The sequence below is a fragment of the Ascaphus truei genome, chromosome 10 (genome assembly GCF_040206685.1).
Source record: "Ascaphus truei isolate aAscTru1 chromosome 10, aAscTru1.hap1, whole genome shotgun sequence".
Lineage (NCBI taxonomy): Eukaryota > Metazoa > Chordata > Amphibia > Anura > Ascaphidae > Ascaphus > Ascaphus truei.
The window spans coordinates 29025645-29039110 of record NC_134492.1 but is presented as its reverse complement, the minus strand read 5'-3'; the positions used below and the strand labels follow the sequence as shown (position 1 = coordinate 29039110).

The following is a 13466-nucleotide window of genomic DNA, read 5'->3' as shown; positions in this document are numbered from 1 at the left end:
CATACTTCAGTCTGACTTTTTGAGACTCGAAAACTGGATTTCCCAAAACAAACTGTTTTTAAACACTGACAAGACTGTAACAATGGTATTTGGGACCAAGACTAAATTTGTAAAGCTTCCAGTGACTGAGCTCCTGATTAGAACCAACGCTAAAACCACCCTAACACCTGTCACTAGTTTTAAATACCTGGGCTTATGGTTTGACTCCCACTTAACATTCGGGATGCACATTGATACCCTGACAACCAAGACCTATGCCAAACTAGGGGTACTTTACAGGAACAAATCCTCCCTAAGTCTCCTGGTCAGAAAGCGTATTGCACAGCAGATGCTAATGCCAATTATTGACTATGGAGACATAGTATATGGCTCGGCTCCTCAAACCCACCTTAGCAAACTTGACACCCTCTACAATTCAATTTGTCGTTTTGTTCTCCAATGCAACTACAACACACATCACTGCGAAATGCTCAAAGAACTAGATTGGTCATCACTAGAGTCTAGGCGCAAAGTTCACCTTTCCTGTCTCACCCTCAAATACTTTCTGGGCAAGCTACCCAGCTACCTGAACAAGCTCCTCACCCCTACCACATGCAGTACCTATCACCTGAGATCAGACTCCAAAAGACTATTCATGGTCCCAAGACTCAACAAAGTATCCGGACGTTCCTCCTTCTCCTTCCGTGCACCCCAAAACTGGAACAACCTACCAGAGACTCTCACATCCACCACCAGCTTAAGTTCTTTCAAATCTAAGGCTGTCTCACACTTTAATCTGGTCTGTAACTGTTTCATAAGCTCATAATATATATTTTCTTTAACTGTGCATGCAATGTCTTGTATATAAATGTATACCTTGTTCATTTATGTAACTGTATTTGTAACCATGTATTATTTGTTTTACTCTGTGCCCAGGACATACTTGAAAACGAGAGGTAACTCTCAATGTATTACTTCCTGGTAAAATATTTTATAAATAAATAAATAAATAAATATTTTGAAGGCAATGCTCCATTTTGTAGACACACACTTTTCATATCCCATCTTAATATATTATATATATATATATATATATATATATATATATATATATATTGCAGAATAAATGAGTACTTCAGTATTAGGTGATACCTTTTTTATTTGGACTAACAATTTATGTCATAGGACAAGCTTTCGAGAGTTTTCCTCTCTTCCTCGGGTCAGCAATACTGATATACAAAGGTTTCTATGATATATATATATATATCATTTGCTTCATTACAGTGTGCTGACTGGCTTCTTGTGGATTATATATCTTTATACTATATTAGTGAAAGCACTGTATGCCTGCCTGCCTGGATGTCCGGTGTCCCTAGGGGAAATCTCATTGGTCCCTTGGGGCCGCCCGCCCCCGCACACCTCTCATTGGCCTGAGGCGGAGTGACGGGCCAAAGGACACACACACACACACCACCCTCCTTAACGGGTGCCCGGCCTTGACCCCCCCCCGCCCTTCCCGGCGGCTGGCCCGCAACAACGGAACCCCCCCTATCACCACTCCGCGGGACCTCAACATCACCCTCTCTCCCGGTGCTCACCCTCTCCCCCGGTGCTCACCCTCTCTCCCGGTGCTCACCCTCTCTCCCGGTGCTCACCCTCTCCCCCGGTGCTCCCCCTCTCCCCCGGTGCTCACCCTCTCCCCCGGTGCTCCCTCTTCCCCCCCCCCCCAGAGCACGGTCTCGCCGCTCTCACCTTCAGGCCTAGAGGCCGCGCCCCCAGCTCACCATCCCCGCGAGCGCTGCTCCGGCTCTCTCAGTCGGGAGCTGTACGGGCCGGCTGCCCACACCACCTCCTCACCTGAGCGTCTCAGCTCTGCCTCGCCGGGGGGAACGGAGATCGCCGAGGAACCCGAGGAGGTAAGTAACCGCAGGGGAAGGGATCTTTCACCCCCGGCCCTTCACCCCCCCCCCCAGCCCGGCCCTTCACCCCCCCCCCCCCGGCCCTTCACCCCCCCCCCCCGGCCCGGCCCTTTACCCCCCCCCCCCCCGGCCCGTCACCCGGCCCGGCGCTTCACCCCGCCCGGCCCTTCACCCGGCCCGGCGCTTCACCCCCCCCCCCCGGCCCTTCACCCAGCCATGCCCTTCACCCGACCCGGCCCTGCCCTTCACCTGACCCGGCCCTTCACCCGACCCGGCCCTTCACCCGGCCCGGCCCTTCACCCGGCCCGGCCCTTCACCCGGCCCTTAACCCCCCCCCCCCTGGCCAGCCCTTCACCCCCTGGCCGGGCCCTTCCCCCCCCCCCCCCCCCCGGCCAGGCCCTTCACCCCCCCCTGGCCATGCCCTTCACCCCCCCCCCCCGGCCATGCCCTTCACCCCCCCCCGGCCATGCACTTCACCCCCCCCGGCCCTGCCCTTCACCCCCCCCCCTGGCCCTGCCCTTCACCCCCCCCCCACCGGCCCTGCACCTTCACCCCCCCCCCGGCCCTGCCCTTCACCCCCCCCCCCGGCCCTGCCCTTCACCCCCCCCCCCCGGCCCTGCCCTTCACCCCCTCCGGCCCTGCCCTTCACCCCCTCCGGCCCTGCCCTTCGCCCCCTCCGGCCCTGCTCTTCGCCCCCTCCGGCCCTGCTCTTCGCCCCCATCCCCACCATCCCTGCCCTTCGCCCCCATCCCCACCCTCCCTGCCCTTCGCCCCCATCCCCACCCTCCCTGCCCTTCGCCCCATCCCCACCATCCCTGCCCTTCGCCCCCATCCCCACCCTCCCTGCCCTTCGCCCCCATCTCCACCCTCCCTGCCCTTTGCCCCACCCCCCCTGCCCTTCGCCCCCACCCCCCCTGCCCTTCGCCCCCACCCCCCACCCTCCCTTCGCCCCCACCCCCACCCCCCCTTCGCCCCCACCCCCACCCCCCCTTCGCCCCCACCCCCCCTTCGCCCCCACCCCCACCCTCCCTTCGCCCCCACCCCCACCCTCCCTTCGCCCCCACCCCCACTTTGCCCCCACCCCCACCCCCCCTTCGCCCCCACCCCCACCCTTTCTGCCCTTCGCCCCCACCCTCCCTGCCCTTCGCCCCCCCCCCTGCCCTTCGCCCCCACCCCCCCTGCCCTTCGCCCCCACCCCGCCCTTCGCCCCCACCCCCACCCTCCCTGCCCTTCGCACCCACCCCCTCCGGCCCTGCCCTTCGCACCCACCCCCTCCGGCCCTGCCCTTCGCCCCCTCCGGCCCTGCCCTTCACTCACACACCCCCTGCCCTTCACTCACACACCCCCTGCCCTTCGCCCCCACCCTCCCTGCCCTTCGCCCCCACCCTCCCTGCCCTTCGCCCCCACCCTCCCTGCCCTTCGCCCCCACCCACCCTGCCCTTCGCCCCCGTCCCCACCCTCCCTGCCCTTCGCCCCCACCCTCCCTGCCCTTCGCCCCCACCCTCCCTGCCCTTCGCCCCCACCCTCCCTGCCCTTTGCCCCCCTCCCTGCCCTTTGCCCCCTCGCCCCCCTCCCTGCCCTTTGCCCCCTCGCCCCCCTCCCTGCCCTTTGCCCCCTTGCCCCGCTCCCTGCCCTTTTCCCCCTCGCCCCCCTCCCTGCCCTTTGCCCCCTCGCCCCCCTCCCTGCCCTTTGCCCCCTCACCCCCCTCCCTGCCCTTTGCCCCCTCGCCCCCTCCCTGCCCTTTGCCCCCTCGCCCCCCTCCCTGCCCTTCGCCCCCTGGCCCCCCTCCCTGCCCTTCGCCCCCCTCCCTGCCCTTCGCCCCCCTCCCTGCCCTTCGCCCCCCTCCCTGCCCTTCCCCGCCCCAGCAATCACGGGCAACGCCGGGTTTATCAACTAGTATATATATATTCACAAGAGGCCAGTCAGCACACTGTAATGAAACAAAAAAGCAGATGCTAGTCCCATATACACACACAGTGGCGAGAAAAAGTTGTGAACCCCTTAGGATTTTCTTATATCTCAAACCTAAAATGTTATTAGATCTTAAATCCTAATAATAGATAAAGATATCCTGATCAAACAAATGACCTGGTGGTTCCCCCTTGAGCAGCAATGGCTTCAACTAAGTGATTCCTGTAACTGCTGGTCAGTCTCTCACATCGGTTAGGGGAATTTTGGCCCATTCCTCCTTACAGAACTGCTTCAACTCAGTGACATTTGAGGGCTTCTTTGCATGGACCGCTCGCTTCAGGTCCTGTCACAACACGTTTAGGTGCAGACTTTAACTTGGCCATTCTAAAACGCTAAATTTCTTCTTCTCAGCCTCTCTTTTGTAGATCTGCTTGTATGTTTAGGACCATTGTCTTGTTGCACTTGATAAAGCTCCCCTGAGTGAAACATGTCAGTGTGATCCTCCGTTTGTGCAATAAATCGTTTTTTTTTTAGCTCACCCTCTTTTACTGCCATTTTGTTTTGTGGTGCCGGTGCTTTTTGGCTTTGTGCCACTTTTTCCTCTGACACTCCCCTCTAGAATCTTCTGATACAAATGCAGAATTCATAGTTTTTGTCAATGATGGCAAGCCGCCCAAGTCCTGAGGCAGAAAAGCAGCCCCAAACCATCACACTCCAACCAGCATGCTTGACGGTTGGGGGGAGATTCTTCTAGTCGAACTCAGTTTTGGTTATCGCCAAACATAAAGTTTCTCATTGAGGCCAATAAGTTCAACCTTTGACTCGTCTGTCCAGAGAACATTGTTCCACAAGTCGTGAGGAGGTAATAAGGCAGGATGAGAGGCGGATGTCATAGGCAGAACAGAGGGGGTGTTTAGGTATATGTTTGGGGATGAGGACTGAGATGTAAGGGGGGGGGGCAGCATTGTTGAGAGCTTTTTAAGCCAGAGCTAGGGTTTTAAATGTAATTCTAGAGGCTATGGGAAGCCAGTGTAGCGATTTGCACAGTAGAGCAGCAAAAGATGAGCGGTAAGTGAGGTAGAGGAGTTTGGCAGCAGCATTTTGGATGGATTGGAGTTGGGAGAGGTGGACAAAAGGAATGCTAACTAGGAGAAGGTTGCAGTAGTTAAGGCGGGAACAGATGAGTGAGTGAATTAGGACTTCAGTTGCATCATGAGTGAGAAGAGGGTGTATGCTAGCAATATTTCAGAGGTGGAGGCAGCAGGACTTAGTGAGTGTGAGTATTCGCCATCCTGGCGGTCGCAGACCGACTCCTCACCCCAACAAGCCTTCCGTGACGGACACGCAGGATGCGCGGTCTCGTGGTCCCAGTACGCGCGTGCGTGGACCTTGCGCGGCCTGATCCCCCGCCCGCGGATTTGGACCCCGCCCCCCGCTCTGACGCATGACAGGTGCGTTCGGCCAGCCTCCCTGCTGACGCGCGGTCTAAGCCCCGCCCCCGCTCTGGTGATGGACAGGTTCACCCCCTGGCCGGGCCCTTCCCCCCCCCCCCCCGGCCAGGCCCTTCACCCCCCCCTGGCCATGCCCTTCACCCCCCCCCCCCCCGGCCATGCCCTTCACCCCCCCCGGCCATGCACTTCACCCCCCCCCGGCCCTGCCCTTCACCCCCCCCCCCTGGCCCTGCCCTTCACCCCCCCCCCACCGGCCCTGCACCTTCACCCCCCCCCCGGCCCTGCCCTTCACCCCCCCCCCCCCGGCCCTGCCCTTCACCCCCCCCCCGGCCCTGCCCTTCACCCCCTCCGTCCCTGCCCTTCACCCCCTCCGGCCCTGCCCTTCGCCCCCTCCGGCCCTGCTCTTCGCCCCCTCCGGCCCTGCTCTTCGCCCCCATCCCCACCATCCCTGCCCTTCGCCCCCATCCCCACCCTCCCTGCCCTTCGCCCCCATCCCCACCCTCCCTGCCCTTCGCCCCATCCCCACCATCCCTGCCCTTCGCCCCCATCCCCACCCTCCCTGCCCTTCGCCCCCATCTCCACCCTCCCTGCCCTTTGCCCCCACCCCCCCTGCCCTTCGCCCCCACCCCCCCTGCCCTTCGCCCCCACCCCCACCCTCCCTTCGCCCCCACCCCCACCCCCCCTTCGCCCCCACCCCCACCCTCCCTTCGCCCCCACCCCCACCCCCACCCCCCCTTCGCCCCCACCCCCCCTTCGCCCCCACCCCCACCCTCCCTTCGCCCCCACCCCCACTTCGCCCCCACCCCCACCCCCCCTTCGCCCCCACCCCCACCCTTTCTGCCCTTCGCCCCCACCCTCCCTGCCCTTCTGGTGATGGACAGGTACGGCGTGGGAGTGACGCGCGCTCTCGGCTCCGCCCCTGACCTCCGTGACACGCGCGGGTCGGCGCGCGATGGTCCCGCCCCCTCTTGCTCTAAGGACATTCAGAATCGGCGTGGGAGTGACGCGCGCTCCAGGCTCCGCCCCCTGACCTCTGTCACACGCACGGGTTGGCGCAAGGAGCAGTTCCGCCCCCATCCCCGATTACGCTGTGTTATAGGGCACACCTGTGTGCACCAGCAGCCTATCGGTGCTTACTTCCTGGTTCCGCCCTGGCTGGCTATTGGAGGCTCTGCCTTTATATACCTTGAGTCTGCTCTCATTCCTTGCTGAGCATAGTCTAGTGTGACACCATGCCTTGCTGCATTCCGGTTCCTGTGACCTTGCCTTGCTGATTAACTCCTTGTTGCCTACCTTGCTTGTCTTTTGGACTCCGCACCTCTCCTCTCCTGATCCGGCTACAAACGACCATTCTCCTGTCTCCAGTCCTGACCTTTGCTAGTACTCCAACGATCCGATATTCTCCTATCCTGTACCTGGCTACGTACCCCGACTATCCGATACTCTCCAATCCTGAACCTGGCTACGCACTCAGACGATAAGCAACTCTCCACTCCAGACCTGGCAAGTACTTACACTAATCTCAAATCTATAACCCTGACCTGACTTGAACGACTACTCTACATCCTAGGCGCGCCCGCGTGGCTGTGGGTCAGCGTTAACCAATTCCCTACCTCAGCACCGCGGTCGCGCATCGTTTGTGGTGAGCTACGCGTTACAGTGAGGGCTTGAGTGTGAGGAATGATGGAGAAGGTGACCCCTAGGCAGCGGTTTGGTGTGTTGATGAGATTCTGGTATTATTGACAGTGAGGGAGAGTTTGGGTATAGGGGTGACCGTGGGAGAGGGAAAGAGTACTCAGGATATAGTCATATAAGTAATCTTATAATAATAACGTACATATGTCACCTAACAATAAGAATAATAACAACGTACGTGTCACCTCAGAATAATAATGCTCCTGTGTATGACGGCAGTGATTACAGCGCTGTACACACGTTTCAGGCTTTGTCTCAGATCTTGCCGTTTTCTGGAGCCTTAGGCCACGTCCATACTGCGCCCGATGCCAATAATTGGCCGCACCTCTCTGAGGCAGGCCGTAAAGCGTGCGACCACGTCCACGATGAACCGCGAAAGCGCAGCGGCATTTCCAGCAGATAAAATCATTCGTATTTGTCGTGCCCCGGCTGATTCACGTGAGCGGTTCAGCCAATGAGGGCGAACCAGCCTCGTGACGTCACGGGCCACGCCTCCCCGTCGCTGTAGATCTCAGGCCACAGATTGCTCGGCCGACAGGCGCACGCAACGCCATGCGCCCCGTCGAGCGCCCGCGCCCACTATATTCGCGGCCTTAGCCAGAGGTAGGTAAAGTGACCTGTTCCCAATCCCACGTGACACTGGGATTAAATCGAACCTTCATACACAGACAGTGATGTTACTACATTTCCAGACTGGAAACACCCAGGAACTTGTTCAGGGGAAATCTATAAAGCTGGTCATGGATTTCCCATACAGTCCCAGTTTGCAGAGGTACAGGCACAAATACGTCAAGAATAACTGCAGACAGCATAAAAACCTTGTGAACCAAACTGTTGTTTTGTTTTATATAAAAGATCATGTTTAAAGCGCCGTGTCTGCAGTATATCACAGCCTCATCTCACCCTGTGCCTGCTGCACCTTCCAGAAATGTGATCACATTAGGACAGGGGGGCTCAACTTTAGTCCTCTAGCCCCACCAGCAGGTCGGGTTATAAGGATATCCGAGCATCCGCACAGGTGGTTCAATCGGTCTCTGCTTCCGCACAGGTGGTTCAATCGGTCTCTGCTTCTGCACAGGTGGTTCAATCGGTCTCTGCTTCCGCACAGGTGGTTCAATCGGTCTCTGCTTCCGCACAGGTAGCTCAATCGGTCTCTGCTTCTGCACAGGTGGTTCAATCGGTCTCTGCTTCTGCACAGGTAGCTCAATCGGTCTCTGCATCCGCACAGGTGGTTCAATCGGTCTCTGCTTCTGCACAGGTGGTTCAATCGGTCTCTGCTTCTGCACAGGTGGCTCAATCGGTCTCTGCATCCGCACAGGTGGTTCAATCGGTCTCTGCTTCTGCACAGGTGGTTCAATCGATCTCTGCGTCAGCACAAATGGCTCAATCAGTAGCTCAGTCCTCGACTGAGCCACTGATTGAGCCACCTGTGCTGAAGCTGGGATATCCTTTAAACCTGACCTGTTTGCGGCGGTCTTGAGGACTGGAGTTGAGCCCCCCTGCGTTAGATGACCAAGGAGAATTACTGATTACTGCTAGAAGTTGTTAGTGGCACCTGTGTGGTAGGGGAGCCCTTGTAAATCAGCTGCTCCTCTTTTATATGTAGAACTTTTATTTTGGCCCATCAGAACCTGTTCCCATTTTTTGTACCCCGCAGTTTGATGTCGGGACTGGCTGCTCTGGACGCTAAAACATCGAGCCGCTTGGGCATTTTCACCATTGCCTACTACCTGTGGACCACGTTCGTGGCCGTCATCGTGGGGATTATCATGGTCTCCATCATCCACCCAGGAGGGGCTGCGCAGAAGGAGAACATGGAGCAGAGTGGGAAGCCGGTCATGAGCTCCGCGGATGCTCTGCTGGACCTGATCCGGTAACGGCGCAGCGACCAGATGAAGTAGAATGTGATGCTCAGCAGGCGCCTCGTTATACTGCTTACATTGCATTAAATGGAGCTAGTTTGTCAATGGTTTTCCAAAGAGGATTATGTCACCTCAGACTGGAAAGAGCTTGTAGCCCTAAGCAAAAGGAAAAAGATGCAGAGGGATGTCCCTATTACATATGTGTGTCATATATCTGCTCCCTATAACTCCCCCTATTACCCCATATAACCACTCACTATAACTCCTCCTATTACCCCATATAACCCCTCACTATAACTCCTCCTATTACCCCATATAACCCCTCCCTATAACTCCTCCTATTACCCCATATAACCCCTCACTATAACTCCTCCTATTACCCCAATATTACTGCTCCCTATAACTCCTCCAATTATCCCATATCACCGCTCCTTATAAGGCTTTGTCTCCGCTGGCGCTGAGCGCGCTCATGCTTGGAGAGCAACTTTTCGCAAGCGCTGGCGGGGGGGCGCTGCAGGGGAAGCTGAGCGTGCTAGAAAGTTTAAAATTGTTTATCTAAGCGCCGAGCGCCAGTGAGCGTGTGTGCCCGCGCATACGCACGCACGCATTGCGTGAGCTGAGACTTGCATATACATACATATATATATATATATATATATATATATATATATATATATATATATATATATATGAAAGTCACCTCGCCGCCCACTCAGCGAGATCAGCGCTAGCGGGACGCAGCCTAACTCTTCCTATTACCCCATATAACTGCTCCCTATAACTCCTCATATTACCCCATATAACTGCTCCCTTTATCGCCTCCTATTACCCCATACAATTGCTCCCTATAAGTCCTCCTATTACCCCATATAACCACTCCCTATAACTCCTATTAGCCCATATAACTGCTCCCTATAACGCCTCCTATTACACCATAAAACCGCTCCCTATAACTCCTCCTATTACACCAATACACATTATGCAATTAGATGGACAGCTTTATTCTTCCCCCATTCCTCCCCTCCTCTTTTCCCCCGCGAAAAACAGGAAATGTTCATTGAGAGTGAACCTCTTTATTTACTTCTGTTACTCCATTTTCTGTTAGCTGGGATCTTTGTGTTATGCACTTGCCCCTTTATGACTTAATTTCGGGACAAATTTTCTTTATATTGTCTTGTGAGAGTGTCGACCTTTGGTCTTCTCAGCTGTCAGTTTGATGGAAATATACTTAGTTTTCCATTGACTGGCAATTGGGACAGAGTCGGCTTGTGGTCCGTGGCATCTGCACCTTCGACTGTTATATGCATAACTAACGCGTTCGGTTTGCTGTGACGACGCGTCTTCATTGACGTCACTGACGCACCCACTTTCACTTGACAATGTATGCGCCATCATTACCCCTTTTAAAGCGGCTTGGATATGTGCCACACTAGAGGTTGGAAAAGGGTTTGTTGTCCGATACGTAACTTTTTACGAGCTATAATAAAATTGCTTTTATTGGATCGAAGGAGTGCAGAGGAGGCCCTTCGGCCAGTGGTTTCCAACCTTCTTTTTTGTTGTTAAGGATCCCTATGTGAAATTCTGAGGGACCCCGACCCTCTCTAACAGCGTATCTGAGATCATATGCATTGTAAGGAACCCCAACCCTCTCTAATAGCGCGTCTGAGATCAGATGCATTGTAAGGAACCCCAACCCTCTCTAATAGCTTGTCTGAGATCAGATGCATTGTAAATACTTCTGTATTTTGTACCATTTTACTGCCTTAGAAGTTTACCAGGTCTGGGGGGAATTCTCTATTTATGTTGTGGGAGAATAGAAAATAGAAAGAAAGCCCAAACTGCCAGCACTATAGTGCATTCACTTTTAGATTGTTTGAAAAGTAAGTACAAGAGTAAAAACCGTTACAAGCATATCACCAAACTATTAACAAGTCTGCAGCCCCACTTCTCCCCCCCCCCCCCGCTCGGGGTGCTGGGGTTACGTATGCCAGCACTCACACTGTTCTCAGTATAGCCCCATTCAACCACTCGTGATCCGCTGAAGAACCAGAAGTGACTCACAGCCTCTTCCTGTCGGGACTGCAAGGGGGCTGGGCACCAATGAGGGAAAAAGAGGCGTCCTACAGTCCCTCAGGGGGTTGCACACATCTCCATTTCCCCCCAGAATTAACCTACGCGTTTCACGGATGTTCCACTTTCTCAGGGAAATATTGTTACGTGGTCACATCAGCCCTATATACTCACCCCCAGAATTAACCTACGCGTTTCACGGATGTTCCACTTTCTCAGGGGAATATTGTTACGTGGTCACATCAGCCCTATATACTCACCCCCAGAACTAACCTACGCGTTTCATGGATGTTCCACTTTCTCAGGGGAATATTGTTACGTGGTCACATCAGCCCTATATACTCACCCCCAGAATATGACCGTGACACTTTGCCCAGTTAACTGTTAACAGGCACAGACTTGAACAATTTATTCAGTGCCATTTCTACCACATAGCCACTTGATTTACAATAAGTTTATATACATATAACAAAACACACAGAGCATCGCTGCTCAAAGTTCAGGTGCTCAAAAAGAAAACCTCATGAGTCTCTTTGTTGATAGGAGAACAGACTGAGTATATATCACATCTGTGACCATCAGGTATAAGCTCTCAATGAGAGTCAAGTCTACTCACGGCTTGATGAATGAAAGGATCCATAAATATTCACACATAAGCTCCACAGGTCCGCAGGTCAATCACTCACGCGTGTCCTCCCACGGGGCAGTCACCGACTGGCTGAATGAACAGCACAACGATGTCCGACTGCAGGGCACATGTGAACCTCCACGCTGAACTGTTCCTCCGGCGTACCGAGTGTACTCCTGTGGGCTCCGCGACTCAGCGTCTCCACTCTTAGCCGGTCAGTCAGGATGTCTCGCCCGCCTCCTTGACGTAAATGATTAGTTACCGGATTGCAGTAGAGCTCCTGAGCCACCGAGCAGTCTCCTATCTTGCGTGCTCCCAGGTGTAATCACAATAGCAGGCAAGCGTCCCATAGAGGAAACCCCGTAGGGGCAGAAATCGTGCGCAGCGTCTCACACAAAGAGATCTCTTTGTGCACCGGTTTCTGTCCCTACGGGGTTTCCTCTATGGGACGCTTGCCTGCTATTCTATACATATAAGAATGGGAATATTTAGCATCACAAGAGATATTCACAAAGATGTTGTTTTATTAATCAACACATGGGTTGTCAAATAAATCACTTTTATAAATATATGATGATTAACTTGTTTATTAATGACCTTGAGGTCGGCATCGAGAGCAAAGTGTCTCTATCTTTGCTGATGATACTAAATTGTGTAAGGTAGTAGAATCAGAGCAGGATGTAATTTCTCTCCAGAAGGACTTGGAGAGACTGGAAACTTGGGCAGGTAAATGGCAGATGAGGTTTAATACAGATAAATGTACGGTTATGCATTTGGGAAACAAGAATAAACAGGCGACTAACACATTAAATGAGGATAAATTGGGGGAATCCTTGATGGAGAAGAATTTAGAAGTGCTTGTAGTCAGCAGGCTTAGCAATAATGCCCAATGTCATGCAGTAGCTGCAAAGGCAAACAAGATCTTACCTTGCATCAAACGGGCAATGGATGGAAGGGAAGTAAACATAATTATGCCCCTTTACAAAGCATTAGTAAGACCACACCTTGAATATGGAGTACACTTTTGGGCACTACTCCTTAGAAAGGACATTATGGAACTAGAGAGAGTGCAGAGAAGAGCCTCCAAATTAATAAAGGGGATGGATAATCTGATTTATGAGGAGAGGCTAGCTAAATTAGATTTATTTACATTAGAAAAGAGGCGTCTAAGAGGGGATATGATAATTGTATACAAATATATTCAGGGACAGTACAGGGAGCTTTCAAAAGAACTATTCATCCAAAGGGAAGTACAAAGGACTCTGGGCCATCCCTTAAGGTTGGAGGAAATGAGATTTCACCAGCAACAAAGGAAAGGATTCTTTACAGTAAGGGCAGTTACAATGTGGAATTCATTACCCATGGAGACTGTGATGGCAGATACAATAGATTTGTTCAAAAAAAGGTTGAACATGTTTTTAGAAAGGAAAGGTATGCAGGGATATACAGGAATATACAGGGATATACCAAATAAGTAAACATTGGAAGGATGTTGATCCACGGAGTAATCCAATTGCCAATTCTTGGAGTCAGGAAGGAATTTATTTTCCCCTTATGAGATATCATTAGATGATATGACTCTGGGGTTTTTGTTTGCCTTCCTCAGGATCAATATACTGTAAGTATAGATATAGGATAAAGTATCTGTTGTCTAAATTTAGCATAGGTTGAACTTGATGGACACATGTCTTTTTTCAACCTCATCTACTATGTAACTATGTAACTACTATGTAACTATATTGGTATGTATTGGAGTCAGTCAGACTTACTAAAAAAATATCATCCAGAATAATGTGTTATCAAGTTGAAACCTGTTTTATAGGCTAGACACCAATGCCTGTAGGATCTGAAATGTGTGCAAGAAACTGTGTAAGCACTACAAAATGTCACCTCTCAAACCTGGCACCCATGTATTTAAAGATGCCAGAGTCAAGGGGTAGTAGCAAAAAAA

General features: G+C 53.2%; 1 protein-coding gene across 3 annotated transcripts in view; it reads left to right on the top strand.

Annotated features, from left to right (window-relative positions):
• Positions 1–13466, top strand: part of SLC1A7 (solute carrier family 1 member 7) — a 30851-nt gene that overhangs the window by 2073 nt on the left and 15312 nt on the right. For all 3 annotated transcript variants that reach the window (XM_075616358.1, XM_075616357.1, XM_075616359.1), the window contains exon 2: positions 8613–8828. In XM_075616358.1, the coding sequence (XP_075472473.1) occupies positions 8617–8828 (212 nt within the window). In that variant the 5' untranslated portion in view covers positions 8613–8616. The remainder of the gene's footprint in view (positions 1–8612; positions 8829–13466) is intronic.